Here is an 18939-nt window from a genome sequence, read left to right on the forward strand (position 1 = left end):
TCCCTCCGGTTCCTATTTCATTTTCTGTCCTGTCGGGAGCCAGACAGCAGGGAGCAAGGGCTCTCTTCCTGGACCGTGTCCAAGTGAAGAGAACCACACAGAGAGCGTTCTCGTGAATAGGAAGCAGCTCCCAAGTTGCTGCAGAAATACTGTTTTTTATTTTGGGGTGCTGCCCTAGACCCTGTTACATAAATTACAGTATAAAATCCTCCCTGTTCTGAATTCCAGCACACCTCTGACCTCAGGTATTTCGGGTGAGCGGGCATTCAGATTGCGGATCTGTTCAAAAAGGGCTCAGAAGAGTTCCTGGCACGTAATAAACACACACAAATAAACTCCTATTATTATGTCACATTTAGCCTGGCCCAGTGGGGCTGTTTTGCTTGTAATCCAGAAACCTTTGCCACATTCTGCATCTTTAAGCCCAGGAGAAGCAAGGTAATGCCCTAATTCACCTGGAAACAAGCCTTCCCTGTCTGCTTATCACCTTTGTCTTTCTTGGTTTTCCCATCCCCACCCGCAGCTAGCAAGACAAGGACTCAATGTTGTGCTTATCAGCCGGACACTGGAAAAACTACAGGCCGCTGCCGCGGAGATTGGTGAGTGACCCAAGACATAAGGGAGATATTTGTGGAAGCTGCCTGCCAGTTTAACTCCTGTCCTGCCTGTACACGTCACTTCAGCACCCCAGTCTGCTGCCTAGAGCCTGGGGCGCCAGGCCTCCTGCGGGGAGCCCAGGTCACCAATGACTCTGGGCTAGGTGGAGCAGGAAGGGACTCACACACTAGTAGGCCGCTTTCTCCTTTGGTCCAGTGCCTTCAACTCTAGAATCAGCCCCCTCACCCAGAGGCCCCAGCTGCCTGATGCTTCCGCCACTCCCTTCAAAAACAGGACCTGTGTTTGGGACTTGGCTTCCCTGTGACGATGCTCTGCTCCTTGCAGGAGGGTGAGGAACGGTGCTTACTGGTGGTTGTCAGATTTTTAAAAAAGGTTTCATCCAGGGCTGCCATGTATGGTTGTGAAGGTTGTACATTGTATAATGCTAGGAGGCAGAATTTATATCATAAAGTTATATTATAACTTTTTATTATATTATATTATATGTTATATATATTATTACAAGTTTTATTATTATGATCCACTCTGAAGTGTTCTTAGTTAATAATGTTCACAATATCCCTTTTTGGGTATTTTATTTTAATAATTACTTGTTAATTTAGTAATTAATAAACTCCTTAACTCAAAGGCCTGAGTCTTCGATTGTGAAGACTCGGGAAGCCGTGCAGGCTGTCTGTGGGCTGGCCCCGGCCCTGTTGCCCTGGGGGAGGTCTGGGATAGGAGACAGAGGTGGGGGTGCAGGCTGAGCAGTCACGCGTGGAGGCTCAGCGCCCTTGAACCAATGAATTCTGCTTCTGTTCTGGGTCTGGATATCAGAAGTAACTTTGGCCAGGACTAGGACATTCTTCAATGTTTCCCCCACAATGCTAAAATGTGCTTTTTATGGTCCTCTTGAAAAGCAAGTACTGTCTTTAGTCTGAAAGCACCCCCACCCCCAAACTAGATCTCAAGACCACTCGACCCAGAAATATTGGGTCCACGGCCAGAGCTGAGCAGGCAGCAGCTGGGGAAATCCGCCTGTTGCTCTTACCTCCTCCTGAAATCTCCTGCACAGGCGAGTCCCCAGGGAAGCCTGGGAAGAGCATGGGCTTGAGGGGAGCAGAGCCTGGGTGCCCAGGGCAAATTAGTTAGCTTCTCTGAGCCTTAGTTTCCTCCTCTGGAAAATGGGGATAATACCTACTTTACAACGTTGTACAGAGGATTAAACTAAGATAGTGTGTATCTAAATGCTTTATGATCGCTACAGTGTGGGACGGATAGAAAGGGTTGCGGTGTCTGTGCGAAGGGATCTGACACTGACTGAGCAGTGCTGCATCGCGCTTTACAGCCCTCAGTCCCGGGGGTCTCCACCTGGAGCGTGCATCCGAGTACCCCGCAGCACGGGGGAAAACTGGTGGCTGGGCGTGCGCCTAGGGTTTCTCGTTCAGAAGTTATGGGGGGGTGGTGCCGGAGAGTTTGTGTTTCTAACAATTTCCCAGTGATGCTGATAGTGTGTTCTGTGGACCTCACTTTGAGAACCACTGCATTAAATCTGTTTGGTTTTTTTTAAGCTTTACTAGCCCAGATGGCTTTTTTTTTTTTCTTTTTGAGGTAGATTGGCCCTGAGCTAACATCTGTTGCCAGTCCTCCTCTTTTTCTTTTTTCTCGCCAAGGCCCCAGTACATAGTTGTATATCCTAGTTGTAGGTCCTTCTGGTTCCTCTATGTGGAATGCCGCCACAGCATGGCTTGATGAACAGGGCGTATGTCTGCATCCGGGATCCAAACCAGGGAATCCCGGGCTACCGAAGCAGAACGCATGAATTTAACTGCTAGGCAGCCAGGCTGACCCCTTAAATCTGTTTTAATGCATATGCTTGTCATTGTAGTAGCTCTTAGAAGCAGACAGAAACCATCATTCACAAATCCTTCAGCACATCGCAGCACTTCTCCAGGGCTGTTTCTTGTTTCTAGTTGGGGTAAGGGGCTTGTGCTCCTAAATGTCTGCTCAGGTGGTACAGGAGCATCGGGGGAACTCCATGGGCAGAGGGGGATTTGGACCAGTCATTAAAAAATAACTCTGTCTCTAACGCAGAGAGGACTACAGGGAGGAGTGTGAAGATTATACAAGCAGATTTTACCAAAGATAACATCTATGAGCATATTAAAGAAAAACTTAAAGACTTGGAAATTGGAATTTTAGGTAAGCAAATTGCAAAATGCCAAGCTCGTTGTAATGCATCAGTGAAATAATTGTCTTAGTGACACTTGGTTATTCCGTGGTGGCTTAAACTCAACCCATGAGTCTAATCTAAGCAGTAGCATTAAACAGAATATTCAAGCTCAATTCTTTAAGAGGCAGACTGGATTCACTAATTTACATATGGCTTTGGAATGTATCAAACCTACATATTTCAATGTTCCCAACTATGTTTCCTAATATTGAAATGAATTTTCTTTCACTGAACTGATGTTGACAATTGTCAGGAAGGGAGAATCTCCGAAACGTTGGCCTAAAGGAATGAGTTTAGCAAAGAAACACTGCTGTGCTTCATCCGTGAAACAGCCAGTCAGTGTGGTTATTTGAGAATTGACTCTTTCTTATTCAGAAAAAAGATAAGATTTTTGCTGTGATGATTTATAGACAAGATATTTTATAACCGCATACACAGTACAGTGTATTGTACATAGAAAGAAGTAAGATTTGATTTCTAAACTTCTCACTGAATTTGAAAAATAATTACATTTTTACTACTAAAAATGTAAAACATATCATTGCAGAAAAACTGGAGAGAATAGATGAGCACATAAAAGAAATATGAATTTCTTAAAATCCCAGCAGTCTGAGATGACATTTTGGTGCATATCCTTCCAGATACATAACACATATTTTCAAAACCGGGATTCAATTTACATGCTGTTTTGTAACGTTTTTTAAAAACCATACAGCACAAGTGTTTTCCCATGTGTTGACATTCTAAGCGGCCACAGTTTTAGTGACTCCGTTGCATTTCACCACGTGGCTGCACCGTGCTTCATTTCATGTGCTTCCTATTATTGGACAATGATATTTTTTCCCTCCAATTTGCTCACTCTTATCAAATCATGTTGCAATGAACAACCTTGTATATGAATCTTTTTGTACGTGTTTCCTTAGGAAAACTTCCCAAGAGAATTCCTGCGTTGAATATGAACATTTTTAAGCCTTTCAGTGAACAATTGCCACCGGCTCTTCTGACGTCTTTTTGTTTTGCCTCTTTCTGTCAGTCAACAATGTCGGAATGCTTCCAGATCTTCTCCCGAGACATTTCCTTCATTCACCGGATGAAATCCAGGTGGGCCTGTGCTGTCCAGGGATGTTTCCTCTCACCAGGCACTGGGCCCCCGGCTAGATGATCACCAGGGCCTGGGAAGGGAGAATGGGAGCATGTTTGGCTGAAATCCTGTATTCCAGATGGATGTCTGGGGGGTCTCTCGTTTCACCTTAACACTTGATACACAGTCAAGGGTACCCCTTTCATGACCATCTCTAGGATGAGGACGTCTTCTCCCTTCTCCACACATCAAAACTTAAGGACCCACTATCCCAGTCTTTTGGGGCTCTGAACTCTACTTTAAAAGCGGGTAATGCTGCCCAGCACATTCACGGCTGTGGATGTAAGTGGAGGAAGGCCAGCTCTTTGGCTTTCTTTGTCTTCCCAGGTAGTAAGGTTGGTTCAACTTTCAGTGTGAGGGAAGTCCATGAGGCAAACTCTTTGGTTGGAAGTGTTGTCAGTTCAGAGAGCTTGACTCAGACCCGTGGCTGCCATTATTGGTCACAAGTGAATTTGTTATGCAGTTAACAGTCCTGGAAGGCACTGTTTGTCAATCTTCTCCAGGCCCTACCCTCCAAGTCGTGGGGTTACACCACCTCTGAACACGCTATCGTGCCTTCATGCCCCGGTCTCACAGGTATTCCTATGTCCTATTTAAGCTCTGAGTCTACTGCCCCGGCATGTAATGCCAGATTGCTCAGAGGTAGCTGCAAGTCCTTGCCACACCCGCTCTCGGCCCCATGTCTAACCCCGAGGTCCCTGTTTCTGGCAGAGTCTGTGTCTCTCCATTAAGCAGCCTCCATTCTTGCTTCTCTTTGTCTACATTTTTTCTTTCTCTGCATTTGTGCTTGTTTCTGTGACTGTCCCTCTTTCCCTCTCTGTCTGTCTTGGGTGACGAGTAGTTTCTTTATCTGGTCTCTGTAGTCCAGGACCTCCACCTTGTGTTATACAACCTTTCACCTTTATCTTCTCTATGTTATTGTCTTCTAGACCTGCAGGTGCTAAATGCTTCCTCTAGCTGGAAATTAACCATCTCCCTTTGAAAAACTGTGTCCATATTCCTCTCTAAATTTTCGAGAAAACTCTTAATTGACTTCTATGCAAGATCTCATTCTTAGAGAATCATAGCATGGATGTCAGATGTTTCCCAGTTCTGGAGCATACTTGCTGAATGTCAATTAAGAGCCTAATTTACAGGCCGAGTGAGTGAGGGCACTGCTCACACACACATTTTGGCACACTTTATGGTTCTTTAGCACTGACTACTTCTCAAGAGAATTTCTCAAAGGATCTGGCTGATTTGTGGTTGTGATTATTTATTACAGAGCCTCATCCATTGTAACATCACCTCAGTAGTGAAGGTATGTGATCAATATGTTAATTGTATTAAAATGTTGTAGCTGTTGGAATTTGCAACTCAGGAGAAGGGCTCCCTTCTCTGTTGAAGCAGAACTCTTTGAAATTGAAGCACACTTGATTGAGAGGCCATGTAGTGGCCTTTTAATTGTCTTATTCTGTTTTCATCAAGAAAATAGTGATGAATTTATTCTCCCTAGTATGGGAATTCTATTTCTGCATTCAGTTATGTCAGAACATATTAGGCCTGACAATCCTGAAACTGATTCAGGATTCCAAGACAACTTGTTGTTTTTTTTAAAATTTAATATCTGCCTCTGATTTTAATCTTTGTAAATAGAGGAAAGCTTACTCTGTTTGGAAAAAATGACAGAGGGCCTGGCTTGGATTTTTCCTGTTCAATAAATATTTGTCGAATTGAAGTTTAAGTTCATATGTGTTCTGATCCCAGTTCAGCTACTAGTCAGTTGGACAGCACCGGGCAAGTTATTTAAGTTCATATGTGTTCTGATCTCAGTTCAGCTACTAGTTAGTTGGACAGCACCGGGCAAGTTATTTAAGCCCCTGAACTTCAGGTTCTTCATCTGTTATTAAAAGAGTATTGGACTGAGTGACGTCTCAGGTGCATTCAGCAGTCAGGTCCTTTGATTAGAGACAACTGCATGAGGATTGATAGCGGCACTGCCCCAGAGCTATCCTATACAGTGCCTTTGCATGAATAAGAAAAAGGCACCCCTCTGGGCAGACAGTTTGGAAAAAGTTGCTGCTTAAGAGTGGACACAGCCTGATGCTGCCTGACTCAGTGAGGAGATGATGCTTTTGTGTGAACATAATGTTCCCCTCTCCTCTGAATGGCTAGAGCCCTCTAATGGCTTGTGGACGAACCCTGGGCTTTCAGCCCACACTCACCCCCACATCTGGGCACCTTGCTCAGTACACAAAATTCACAACTGCGAATGGCAGCCCTCCCGACCACTCTGGAAGTGGAGGGAGGGCTGCCATTCCACTCTGCAGTAGAACTGCAGCAATGAGTCAGGTAAAAGCCCTGATTTCATGGAGTAGGGCCCCTGGCTGGGGAGCGGCGGGAGGCTCAGTCTCGTCTGAACAGCACGGACTGGCAGTGGTGGACTGGTTTCCCAAAGAAACGTAGGTGGCTATCAACATAAGGGGGGGGATGGATGCTGAGCAGACCAAAATAAAATTATTTTCAAGTGGATAGCTTGGGCTGACAACAATTATTTAGACCATTGGTTATTTTTCTGTAAGCATGCTGGTATCTTACAGTTTCCTGCTGTTTTTATTGGTATGCACGTTTTTATGCTGAGCAGTCATTGGCTTTTTAAAACCGCCAGCTGACATAATTGTAAGTTTCATATGTCCAACTGTTGTCTGCAGCCTCACCATTAAAATCTTCCACGTTGTTTTATACATTGACCTTTCAGTCTTGGTCCATTTGATCACAGGGTTTCCCGAGTGTATTTGACAACCTTCTGACTCCTTTAGCACAGAAATGCTTTGAGTTCCTAAAAAAATTATTTTATATATTGGTAGACACTGAATTTTCTAAATAACAAAGAAAGCAAATTGAAGGTTAGCTCTAAGTATTCTATGCCCCAGTTGACCATGCTGGTTGGAAGCATGACTAGCATCACATAGTGATTCCAAAGGACCCTTCTGGAAATAGGAGAGTTCTTTATCAAGAGCAAAGGTGGGAGAATGAGTTTGAAGGCAAAGGAAAGATGGGATAAGAGACTAAATATTGGGAGCTTTGAGACAGGGAACCACAAAGTCCAATGTTTTCTCTCTAATTGGGATCATTCACCCAAAAAGGCTGGTGAGTTCATTTGGGAGACTGAGAAATGCTGTCCAGCAGTGCTCCAGTCATGCCCTTAATGAGGCTGGGAGAATCAAGAAAAGGATGACAGCACAGCCTAGCCATCATCCTTCCCTCCCTTCCCTCAAATCCAATGATTCAGGAGGCAGTCCAGGGGGTTCTAGGGATCCCCCACTGCAGCCCCTCTCCCGCTGCTGCCCCAGAGTGGTGAAAATATTATCTGGAGCACCCAGGGATGGTCTTAGGGACCTGGACTATGAAACAGTGGGGTGGCAGGCACAGAGCCTGCTGGAAAGCTCCTGCGGGGCCCAAGACAACAGGGAGAAGTAGGCAAAAATTGTCTTCTGGTCCCAGTCTCCTTTATTTCTGTATTTCTCTGACCTCCCCATGCATTTGGATCCTCTCTGTCTCAAACCTACTCCCATAATAGGGCCTGATTCCACTCAATGGTACTTTCAAGAACATTTCAGTCCATGGGTTTGCTTCCTCCTTAATTCTTAAAATGTGCACACTGTGTTTATAATGTGAAAAGCTCTTTTAACAGGATATTTAAGCTCCAGAACTGGCAGGAAAGCCTCTTCAGGGTGCAGTAGGTTGGGGCGGGGAAGGGGCTTCTCAAGGCTGTTGTAATTCCAACGAACAGACAGACATGTTCCGTCTAGGGAGCTGTTTCACAGACCACCTTCAGGCTGCTCGTGTGGCTACTGTTGAAGAGATGTCTTTCTCTGTCTCATACCTCGAATGTGAGATGCTCACGGGCACTTGTGAGGTTTCCTGACCATCCTCCAATTCTAGCTGATGGTGAGGTTTCTGATGGTCAGCCTACTTTTGCCTGTCTCCCAGAATGAAGAGTATCCGGGGAACCTCAGTGTTGATCCCATGGCCATAAGCCCATCTCCATAATTTTTCGCTGCCCTCATTTTGCAGGAAGACTTTAGCTTCATGGGGAAGAAACCAGAGGCCTCTGAACAGTTTGCCATTTGTCTAGTTGTCTCCTGTGGGTTCCAGCCAGACTCTAGTGTTGCCAGATTTCCTCCAATGAGTGTTGGCAAATTTTCAAGGCCATCCGAGAAGATTAAGCTCTTTCTCTGGCTTCCTCTGTTCATGCTTCCCAAGTCTCCCCACCCATTGCTGCTTAGTTCCTTTGTCAAGGTTTAACTGTGGCTTTCTCTTATAGATGACACAGCTCATTCTGAAGCACATGGAATCAAGGTAAGGTCTTTCTTGGAAAAAGCGTGGGGCAGCAGGGTGTCGCTGGCCTGGCAGTCAGCTGACTTGGGGACTCGGGGGATGGGGTTCACCCGGCTGCCGCTCTAACAAATGATAAAACTATGATGAAAGGACATGGTGATTATGGGAGAAAGCATAACATTCTGGGCCAGGCCAGCTTTGCAAACAGATAAGCATATTTGAAGGTCAAATGTAACATATACTGGAGGGAGGAGAGAACAGCAGTTTCAGCACACATTGTATTAAAAAAAATTAACTCATGTTGAGCATAAAAAAAACTTCAGAAGTTGGCCTGAGACCAAGACCATCTCTTTGTTATTATGAATTTGAGCTTTTGTCAGAATGAATACTCCAATTTAGTGGTAAAAATCACTACCCCATCAGCGTCTCCATTTATTACATTTTTTGGTGTGTGTGTGTGAGGAAGATCAGCCCTGAGCTAACGTCCAATGCCAATCCCCCTCTTTTTTGCTGAGGAAGACTGGCCCTGGACTAAGATCCGTGCCCATCTTCCTCCACTTTATATGGGAGGCTGCCACAGCATGGCCTGACAAACGATGCATCCGTGCGCACCTGGGATCCAAACCTGCGAACCCCGGGCCCTCGAAGCAGAGCGCGTGCACTTAACTGCTGCACCACTGGGCCGGCTCCCATTTATTCCATGTTTTTATCACTCTGTTACAACACCCATTTGGGAGCTGGCTTTTTTCAGGTGGTATTCATTAGAAGCAAATGGTCGATAGTATTACCTCCCTGAGGAAGAAGGGGCTTGGCCTTGTATTCTAATTTGCAGTTTCTTGGTTTTTCCGTATTGAACTCATCTAGCTGGGAAGGATTAAGGGTATTGAATTTCAAAAGGATAATTAAGGACTCCAGAGACTTGTGGGGGTTCCTGTGTGAGCAGATGATGGACTGTCAAATTCCATCCAAGGCAGGATTCTACATATGACATCTGTCCAGTCGTGGTCATCTTTATGAGTCAAAAGGGACCTCGAGCTCATGTGGTCACATTTGAGAGAGAAGAATCCCTTCCCCCTTGAGTCTCTTCTGAGCTGAGTTGGCTCTCTGCATTTTGGTGGGGGATCTTTGTTGTAGCAGAGCCCCTGTTTCTAGCCACAAGTCCTTGATGCCGACTGACTGCTGAGTGACATCAGCAGTGTTGTAGGTCATGACCTAGGGGAAGTTCCACCCACAGTTCTCGGAAGCAGAGCACTTAGTGCTCGGGGAAGCCAAGAGAGGATGCGGTTTCCCCAGCGTTCACAGGAGCCCCTCTGTTTTCTTCCTTCCTGAGGTGTGTGATCAGGCAGCAAAGCAATTGAAACTTTGCTTCTTTGCCTTTTAGGCAGAAAGGTCTCATCTTGAACATTTCTTCTGGGGTGGCCCTCTTTCCGTGGCCCATATACTCCCTGTATTCGGCTTCCAAGGTGAGTGATAGCATGTTGTCCAAGTCTCCTTCTCCTTCTTCCTCTTGTTTTCCCCAGGGGGCATTTCTTGAGCATCATCTGGCAAGTTGACGGACAGATTTGTCTGGAGGCTCTTCTGTGTTCAGGGCGGAGCTAGTCAGCAGGTGTCTGGGTGCAAATAAGTAAAAGGCGCTGCCACTGGGCTGATGAAGCCCTGCAGCTGCACAGCTGGGCAAGTGCAGCCCCCGGGGGACTCCAGCCCCCCTCATCTCCTTGCCTAGGAGCCCTGCTCTCTTCCTTCCAGCAAGTAACATTGTAGCTTCCTTCCTTCTGTCCTGGAGGCCTAGCGAGGTGTCCCCATGGCCTTGTCATAAAAACACATCCTCAGAGGAGGGGCTGCTCTCAACAATGGCGAGCTTCCCCTGGGTAGGGTCATCTATATGCAGGGGCCCCGGGGGTGTGCTTATCCCAAATTGTCTGTTCCTGCTCACTGAGGGAGCTCTTTCGCAGATGAAGTCAAGTCCTACCTCCCATCAAGTCGAGGGGTGGCGCTGTAAGGTATAGCTGTAGGTGCCCTTTGAAGTCCGAGTAAGCTGGCTCTGAAGGAGAAAGTAAGCTCTGGGTCCTTAGGTGTTTCTCCTTCTCGCTCCAGGCTTTTATGTACACGTTTTCCAAGGCACTGCAAGCAGAATATAAAGAGAAAGGGATCATAATCCAGGTAAGGTCAACAGTTCTGAGTTCTTGGGAACAGGAACTCTGGGTCCCCACGGGGCTGGGGCCACTGCCTCCTGCAGGACTGGCCTTACATGAGTGGCCAGGAGGGAGGTGGTCTGGATGATACCATGTGAGTTCCAGTGACCATCATGGTGACAGCTGGGCCACCATGGTTCTGCCCACTGCTGCCCTCACTGCACTCTGGGTGCTGGAGGAGGAAATGGGGCAGGTGAGGGAGTGCTCAGAAACGCTGTCCACCCTCTTGCTACCTGATGCTACATCAGGACAGAAATTGGGGTCTTGTCTCCCATCCTGTGCTCTCTGATCTAGCTACAGGGGACAGGCTTATATGGGAGGAACTGTAGAGAAGGAACAAAAGAAAACTGGGCACTGGGTCCATGTTGGGAAGAGGGGAGGGGAGCTTTCCCTTGGGGCTGTTCACCTGTGATGGTCTACAAAGAGTCCACATCATTCTTGGGTGGGTGGGGAAGAGGTGCTCTGCTTCCTTGTCACCTCAATGGCAGAACCGTCATGAAGATGACCTTGTCCTAGCCTAAGAGCCAGGTTGTCACCACCGTCTGTAGGCTGAGCAATATGATGTCTTGAGGTGTCAGTGATATACATGTGTTTGGTTCAGCAATGCAGTTAGAGTTAAGTGCCTTCTGGAACCTGGAATAAACAGTTTGCAGAGGTTTTTTGTTATTGTTTGGGAAGAAGTTTTATGACATACTATTAGAAATGAAAAAGTCACACCCACAGTTACATCTTTAAAATTATTGCTGTACAAACTGATTTTCAGTTACAATACCCAGGAGAGAATATCTTAGGTGGCCGGTCCTATAAATTAACTAGCTATGGGATGAAACTTATTCAGTAGGCAGATATGAGCTAATGGTAGGAACTTCGCAAATAACATTGTCTTCCCAGTTATAGTGAGTGAGTGTAACAGCCGTGTCGCTAGACCATGGTCCCGTTCTCTGCCCTGCTGAACTAAAGTCTCACCTATTAGGGATTTTTCCTTCCTATTCATTCTCCAAGTCCCAGCTGAAGATGGATTCCTTTTGCAACAGCGCTTTATCCCCATATAGGACAAGTTTGCTGCAGTAAAAAATAAGCCTTAAAATCTCATGAGCTTAAAACTACAAAGATTTTTTTCTCACTCATGCTACACAATCACTGTGAGCTGGAGTGAGAGGAGATTACTCATTATAGTGATGCAGGGATCCAGTCTGATGGAGCAGCCACCATTTTGGATATTATCAGTTGACAAGCCAGAGAAAAAGTGATAGGAGTTCTAGAGGATCTTGCTTTGATAATCAAGGACTTTGGCTCAGAAAAAGACACATATCACTTTTGCTCATATTCACTGGCCAGATCTGGTCACATGGTCCCACCCAACCACAGGGGTCCAGAAAGTACGATTCTATCATGTGTCTGGAAGAAAGAAGAACTAGAAATACTTGAACAACACTAATGATTAGCACAGTCACTTGCTTCCCAGCCATGTGAAAGTCTTAGCATCATCTTGATCTTGGTAATTGTGGGTCAGAAGCTGTAGCTGCCCAGTTATCATGTCCCGTGGGGCAGCAGGGATGGGAGGAGGTGGGGTAGAGGAAGGGAGCGCCTTCCTTGATGCAGAAGCCTTGGAGCTGCTCTGCTAGCAAGTATGAGAAGGTCAAAAGACTCTGTGACCTTTTGAAAACCAGCTGGCCTCTCCAAACACACATGTAATTGGTATAAATATTTGTTAAATAGATGAGGAAGTATATACTGTAGACTTGGGTTTGATTTTCAAATCCCAGCTCTTCCCTTTATTATCTGAGTGATCTTGGACAGCCTGCTTCAACTGTGAGACTCAGTTTCCCCTTCTGTGAAAAGGGGTTTATAATACCTGCTTACTTCTCTGGGTTATTGTGCAGAGCTAACGAATAAATAATATGCCAAGTTTAACCAATATTTATTGAGCCCCTATTTTGTACATAAAGGTGTTTTGTCAACCAAAACTCACTGTAGGAATGAAAATACTTGTTATTATTTCCCTATCTGGAAACTGGGAGTGAGAATGCATGCTCCTTATATTTCTCTACAAGTAACACTTTGAGATCTTTGGAAGAAAATTAATTGACAAATTAATTGCAAATTAATGACAGCATTAATCTCCAGGAGAGCCAACACAATTGGATTGATTGACTCACAATTGGATTCAATTATGAAACAATGTAATTTCGAGTGTGATGTGAAGAAAATGTGATGTGATGAAAATTGCAAATGTGGTATGAAGAAAAATAAAACCAAGAAAATGAGCATGGATCTTTCTAAAGATGCCAAGCTCTCTGTGTTTGGGAATAAAGAAACCCCATTGTGAAACCTTATGCCAGGCCACAAGGTGGTGAGACCACAGGTGGAAACAGTGTCGATTTACAGGGCACAGAGTGGTGGTTTATTTTTCTCACCACGACAAGAAAGATTATGAGGTATGTGCCATTCCTGGCTCCTAACTGGAGTGTGAAAGTGGGAATTCAAAGTGGTTTAAATTGCTCCAACTTTGGTTATGTGTGTTAGAAATAAACCTCTGAGAGAGGGGTGCCAGATAAAATACAGGACATCCAGTTAAATTTGATTTTCAGATGAATAACAAATAATTTTTAAAGTATATGTATATCCCATGCCATACTTGGGACATAATTATGCTGAAAACTTTTTTGTTGTTTGTCTTGACTTCAAATTTAACTGGATGTCCTGCGTTTTTACTTTCGAAGTCTGGTAGCGATGTTCTTAGGGAGAGCGCATCTCCCAGTCACCTTGTGTGCGTTTAGAGGACCCGGTGTCGTGTGGCAAAGGCCTCATCTTGACTTAGTGGAAAAGTTAAACCAGAAACCAGCCTTTCTGACTCCCAGCTCTGCACCAGCTCTACACCTTTTACGGTTCCATTCTCATTTAGGATCCTGAAACCTTTCGTAGGAAGAAAAGAGTCGGAAAATGAAGGGATGGTAGGACGGGTGTCGGTTCCTCAGGGCTGGGCGGGTTGCCCCTGTGTTCTGTCTTTACTTCCTGTTGCAGGTGCTGACCCCATATGCTGTTTCAACCTCGATGACAAAATATCTCAAAGCCAACGTGATAACCAGGACTGCCGACGAGTTTGCTAAAGAATCACTGAATTATGTCACGATCGGAGATGAAACCTGTGGCTGCCTCGCCCACGAAGTCTTGGTAATTGATAACTTCTCTTTTCTCAGAGCAAATGAGGACAGATGCAGGTGGCCCCAGAAGGGCTTAGCTAGCTGCTCCCCGCTATTGGAACACGCAACCATTCTTTCTCATGTAAGGATAGTAATGCCAGATGGTGTGCTACTGAGCGGGAACATAGCCAGTGAAAACGCATATGCAGCAAGGGGAGGAGAAACTGAGGCCTGGGGCTCAGCCCAGAGATCACCCGAAGTTGGCAAATCTCACCCTTGGCTGCCTCACCTCCCCCCTCAGAAAGTAAAGAGGCTCCCAGAGCTCTTGGGAAGGGCAGAACAAGACACAGGGAGCTTCCCTGGCTCTCTGTGTTAACAAGTGTTTAACTATCAGCTCTCCAGGAAAAAAGCAAAACAAAACACATTGATTTGTAGCATTTGCTGATTTCCATGGTATAAATTCTACCCCCATGGCCAATGTTAAACTACCAGTGTGTGGCCACTGCACATGAATTCAGGTCTCATGAGCTGGTTCCTGCACACCACGGACTCCATCAAATACGGAAATAGGGTTTGATGGCATATGGCACGAGGAGTTCTTACCATTCCTGGGCTGCTTTTAGAGACAAACAAAAACATGGAACAAAGGTAGAGGTAGACCCGAGTACTGCACACTAATACTGAAAATAAACAAGCACAGCTTCAGGGGGTTCTGTTTTCAGCGTCATCAAAGAATTTTAGACAGATCTTCTTCACTTTCCCTCCATATGTCAACCTCCTCCTCTGCTTTGTAGGCTTTTCTACCATGGGGATCAGGCTCCTCTCTCTCTCTCCCTCTTTCTCTCTCTCTCTCTCTCAATCTATCTCTTTCTCTCTCATGCTGGAAGGATTCATGAGTTGATGCACTAAATCCTCCCAAAGCATTCAGTTACCTCCTGGGACTTACTGAGACTGTGGTAAGAGATACTGAATTGTCTCAGATGATTACTTGCTACTTTTACCATGGGACCTCAACAATGTGCAGAATCACCAATTGAACTCACGCTACAAAGTGGACATCCAGAAAGAATATAAGGTCTTTATTTTGCCTATTACTGATCTGGTCTTTCTCCAGATCGCCACTTGCTGCATGGCAGGAAAACAAATTAATGGAATGTCCAGTGAGTTTAAACTTAGTTTGAGCTGATAATCTAAACTGGCCATTTAGGAAATGTGTTCTTTGTCTATTTTTTTGCTTGAGGAAGATTGGCCCTAAATTAACATCTGTGCCCATCTTCCTCTATATTGTGTCTGAGTCGCCGTCACAGCATGGGTGATGAGTGGTGTAGGTTGGTGCCTGGGATCTGAATCTGTGAACCCGGGCTGCCGAAGCGGAGCGCACCGAACTTAACCACTACACCACAGGGCCAGCCCCATCTTTGTCTATTATTTAGGGAAAAATGTTCAGTCTTTTTGGGAGCCTCCTTTCTTCCTGCCTCACTCACCAAGGTGACACTGGGGAGAAGAATCCCTGTGATCTCCTGCTGATCCTTCGTGCGTGTGGCTGATGTCTCTCATCTACCTGCTGGTCGCTCACCTTGCTGATTTATGGCTGTGGGAAGTGAGGGTGATGACCCTGTCTGTTCTTTTGGCTTGGCCAGTGGCCTCCCCAGCTACTGATCGCTGCACGCCCCTGAATCTCTGCTACCTCTCCCATCCAGCCATAGTCCTGCAGTGCATCTGCAGCTTTGGTTCATAGAGGCCCTCTGGCTCTCACTTCTGCATCAGTACCAGTGTGGACCTGAGGGATGCTGGGAAACCAAATCTCAGGACGTACCTTGCCATGCTGAGATCATGTTCTGTGGTTGCACTCCAAAAGAGTGGGGGCAATAACCCCTCCCTTGCCGTTAGTGCCGCCCTTACTTATTCATCACACTTCCTTACCCTTCACCTCAATTCCCTGGTCCTCCAGCCCCAGCCTAAGCCCAGGGGACACACATGTCAGAGGACACGAGTCTGCCGTGTCTTGCTCTTCCGCTTCCTCCCATTTGCAGGGCAGGAACAAGTGCAGGCTTTTTGCCTGCTTTTCTAGTGTTCCTTCCCGTCTATCTCAGAGTGGGGTAGCTAGCTCCAGTGGGTGATCCCCTCTGCCTCTCAGGAGAACTCTGTGATCTCAGTCCTCCGGGATGCTTATGTCTTAAATGGAATCCATCAGCATTTAGAAAACGTTTTTTTGAGACAATTGTCTGGCTTGCAAGACTGTTGGCTTGCTACATAATCCATTCCTAGATGTCAAAAGTTGAATTCTTTTTTTTTTTACTTTTCATTGATTTCTTATGTAACAAATCTAATCTCTTCTGGCAAACAGATGCCAAGAACAGACTAGGAAATAGAGTTTTTTGTGCCTGGAGAAGCAAAAGAGAAAACAAAGGAAAACACATCATCATTAAAACCATTAAAGCAAATTTGAAATTTGTCTGGATTTAGAAAGATCCTTGAATCTAAAGTTATGGGTGATCATGTGGAATCGGCTGGTAAACAAGCAGCCCTTCCATTACAAAGAGGCGAGGCCAAGACAGCCTGCTGTCCATGCCTGGGGAGTTTGGGGCAGGGACTGGGGTGGGAATGGAGCCTCTACCTGAATCCATGTGGTATTTGGGGGCTTCATAGGTTACCTCGCTTTATCCTTCTAATCATCTTGTGAGATAGGCCGTGTGGCCCCCCTTTTATACCTGAGGAAACTGAAGCTCAGAGCTGGGTCATATGGCCCAGGGCCGCCTCTCTGGAATGGTAAAGCTAGGTTTTAAGTCTGCTTTTGTTGAATGCCAAGCCTCTCCTGGCTCCTTCCACATGGCCCTTCCAGGTTGTGAGGAGGTAGACAAAACAGGGAATCTTTTAGAACATTTTCTAGGGACTAGAGTTTTAACTTACTTAATGTATTTTTTTTATGGTTGACTTCACTAAGCCAAAACATTTAGTTCAAGACACAGCTCATGAAAGGGCTTGATTTTGCTGTGAGGTAGAAAAGCTCTGACAGGGAGAAAAATGAAGTTCTTGGGGAAGAAGTTGTGTTGATTTATTGCTTTGGCTGGTGGAAGAAGAGTTCTACTTGGGTTTTCAGAAGCCATCTTTAGTCTCCTGCTTTGGAACAGCTCAGACAGTGCAAGAATCTGAGGCTCCGAACTGCCAGAAGAAATAGAAACGCTCTCTGAAAAGCTTGTTTTCCTCTGGTTGAAAGTCTGTTGTTCTGTGGGGAACAGGTGGATTGAGGAATATTAGATTAATAGGATCACACTGTGGATAAAGTGATTGCTTCTGGGGGCCTGGACCTGCCTTGCAGGACACAGGTGTGATTTGAGGGTAAGAAGCCCTCCAAGGCCTGAGCCTCCTGCCTGAAATGCATGTCATTCGGCATTTGTGCCTCACCTTGAGGCCACCTGTCCTTTCGAAGCAGACGCTGGTGTGAATAGTTTACACCTTACTTCTCCTTCACTCACTGCTTAGCACCTGCTGTGCCTCCGGCATTGTGCCAGGTGATGGAAAACCTTTCTGACGCTTCCAGAACCGCATTTTAATACAACCGCGGTAGAAGGAACATGCAGACAGCAAGAGATCGAGCACCAGGAAGAGAACGTGCTCATGAGGAGAAAGAGGAAGAGGGGGGTTACCGTGGACAGAATTCTCTAAATTGCGAGTTTCCTCAGGGCTGATCCTACAAGTGACTGCCTTGGTTTCTGAGAAAACCTTGTTTGCTGAGAAAGTGGCACAAGACCTTTACACTTTAGCAACTACTTAAAAGATTTTGGGTCTTAACTTCAGTAGTCAGAAAAAATATTTTTAAAGATGATGACTGTAAACGGAGATGTTTTGTTGTGACTTCCTTGCTCTTCTGTCCTCCCAGACACTCACACTCTTGTCTGTTAAAGGCGAGCTTTCTGAGCCAGATCCCGTCGTGGGTCTTCTACAGCAGTGGGTTCAGGAAGCTGCTCCTGACTCGCTACGTGGGCCACCTCAAGCAGCACTCCAGCACCCGGTAGTCCGGCAGGCAGATGCGCCATCCAGCAGTGCTTTCTTCACCCAGTGTGCGTTGGCTGTAGAGGACCAAGCAGCAGACCAGCACCGCCACCCCCTGAAGCTGGAGGCCCATGTCACAGATACAGTACCAAGAATACAACTTTTTAAAAATTTTACTTGAGTTTGGAGATCTTTGGGAAAGCTGTGGTGTAAAAACATGTGCAATGGGGTTTTAGGGTTTTGTGTGTGAGAAGATAGATTAGGGTGTCTACAGGTAAAACTGGAAGAATTTTTATATGGGATTATAATATAAGTGTGGTGAGAAGAAAGCCTCTGATTCTTTGAATATGGAGAACAATTATACCTAGTAAGTTACTTTTATAGCTATGTTAAAGACTACTAAACTTTATTGATTGCTTAAGGGAGCATTCGCTGTTTCTCAAACTGGGCTCCTCAGAGACCCAGAAAACTGTCTAGGGGAAGGCATGGGGGCAACAGCTATATCCCGCCAGTTTCTGGGGACCCTCATTTCAACTAATGCGGCACGAGATTTATCCATTTTATTTATATTTGGGGTTCTATGTAAGACTGTTTATAAAAATAAAAACAGAAAAGGATATGTTACTAAAAATAGTTTAAAAACCATTGCTCTAATGCAGGAGTTGATAATTGTGGAAACGAGGTCTTTTGCAGGTCTCTAGCTCTTGGGGTGCCGGCCTGAGGGCTTTAATTGTTCACACCTAGGGGTGGTGTGTTGGGGGAACTGCTAACCTTCAGCTCTTGACGGAGCTGGAGGAGGAGCATGCCAGCTGGCGACCCTGTCTTGGCTGCCATCGGTTAAGACTCCTTCCCCCAGACATCACCAGGCTCGAGGCACTGCCGACATTTGGGGCACTCATTTTTTCCGAGACTGGCACTGGCATTCACGGCGTGAGCAAAGAACTTATGTACTGCTGCTCCAGTCATAAAAGGAGTCTGGGAGATTTGGTTGGAATCTATGGGACATTTTGATGTTTTAGGGGGACGCACAGGGGTAGAACATTTAAAACCTTGGTAAGCTTGGAAAGTGTGGGCTGTAATGTCATAGCTCTTATTAAAGCTGCTCTGAGGAGAAGACTGGGAAAAGTTATTCATTCTAAGGTATAGATATCTATTTATATCTTCTCAGTTATGGGTAACAATAATAACTATAATACAGAACATTTTTGTGGTACCCAAATGAACTGGTTATTTACCTGTTGTCTTTCAGTCCTAAGCCCCACCTTTTATACTCTCATCTATGATGCTGGGCTGGGAAGCTTCAGACTCGGCTCCTAAGAC

At 45.7% G+C, this 18939-nt stretch overlaps 1 protein-coding gene across 1 annotated transcript in view; it reads left to right on the plus strand.

Annotated features, from left to right (window-relative positions):
* The window catches only part of HSD17B3 (hydroxysteroid 17-beta dehydrogenase 3), a 42348-nt gene extending 24610 nt beyond the window's left edge, over window positions 1-17738 (plus strand). Inside the window, exons 3-11 of the mRNA XM_058565446.1 lie at window positions 524-599; window positions 2692-2799; window positions 3864-3931; window positions 5236-5271; window positions 8278-8312; window positions 9673-9754; window positions 10386-10451; window positions 13508-13657; window positions 17532-17738. Of these exons, the coding sequence (XP_058421429.1) occupies window positions 524-599; window positions 2692-2799; window positions 3864-3931; window positions 5236-5271; window positions 8278-8312; window positions 9673-9754; window positions 10386-10451; window positions 13508-13657; window positions 17532-17642 (732 nt within the window). The 3' untranslated portion in view covers window positions 17643-17738. The remainder of the gene's footprint in view (window positions 1-523; window positions 600-2691; window positions 2800-3863; window positions 3932-5235; window positions 5272-8277; window positions 8313-9672; window positions 9755-10385; window positions 10452-13507; window positions 13658-17531) is intronic.
* The last annotated feature ends 1201 nt before the right edge of the window (window positions 17739-18939 follow it).

The sequence above is a fragment of the Diceros bicornis genome, chromosome 22, assembly GCF_020826845.1.
Source record: "Diceros bicornis minor isolate mBicDic1 chromosome 22, mDicBic1.mat.cur, whole genome shotgun sequence".
In the NCBI taxonomy this organism is placed as follows: domain Eukaryota; kingdom Metazoa; phylum Chordata; class Mammalia; order Perissodactyla; family Rhinocerotidae; genus Diceros; species Diceros bicornis.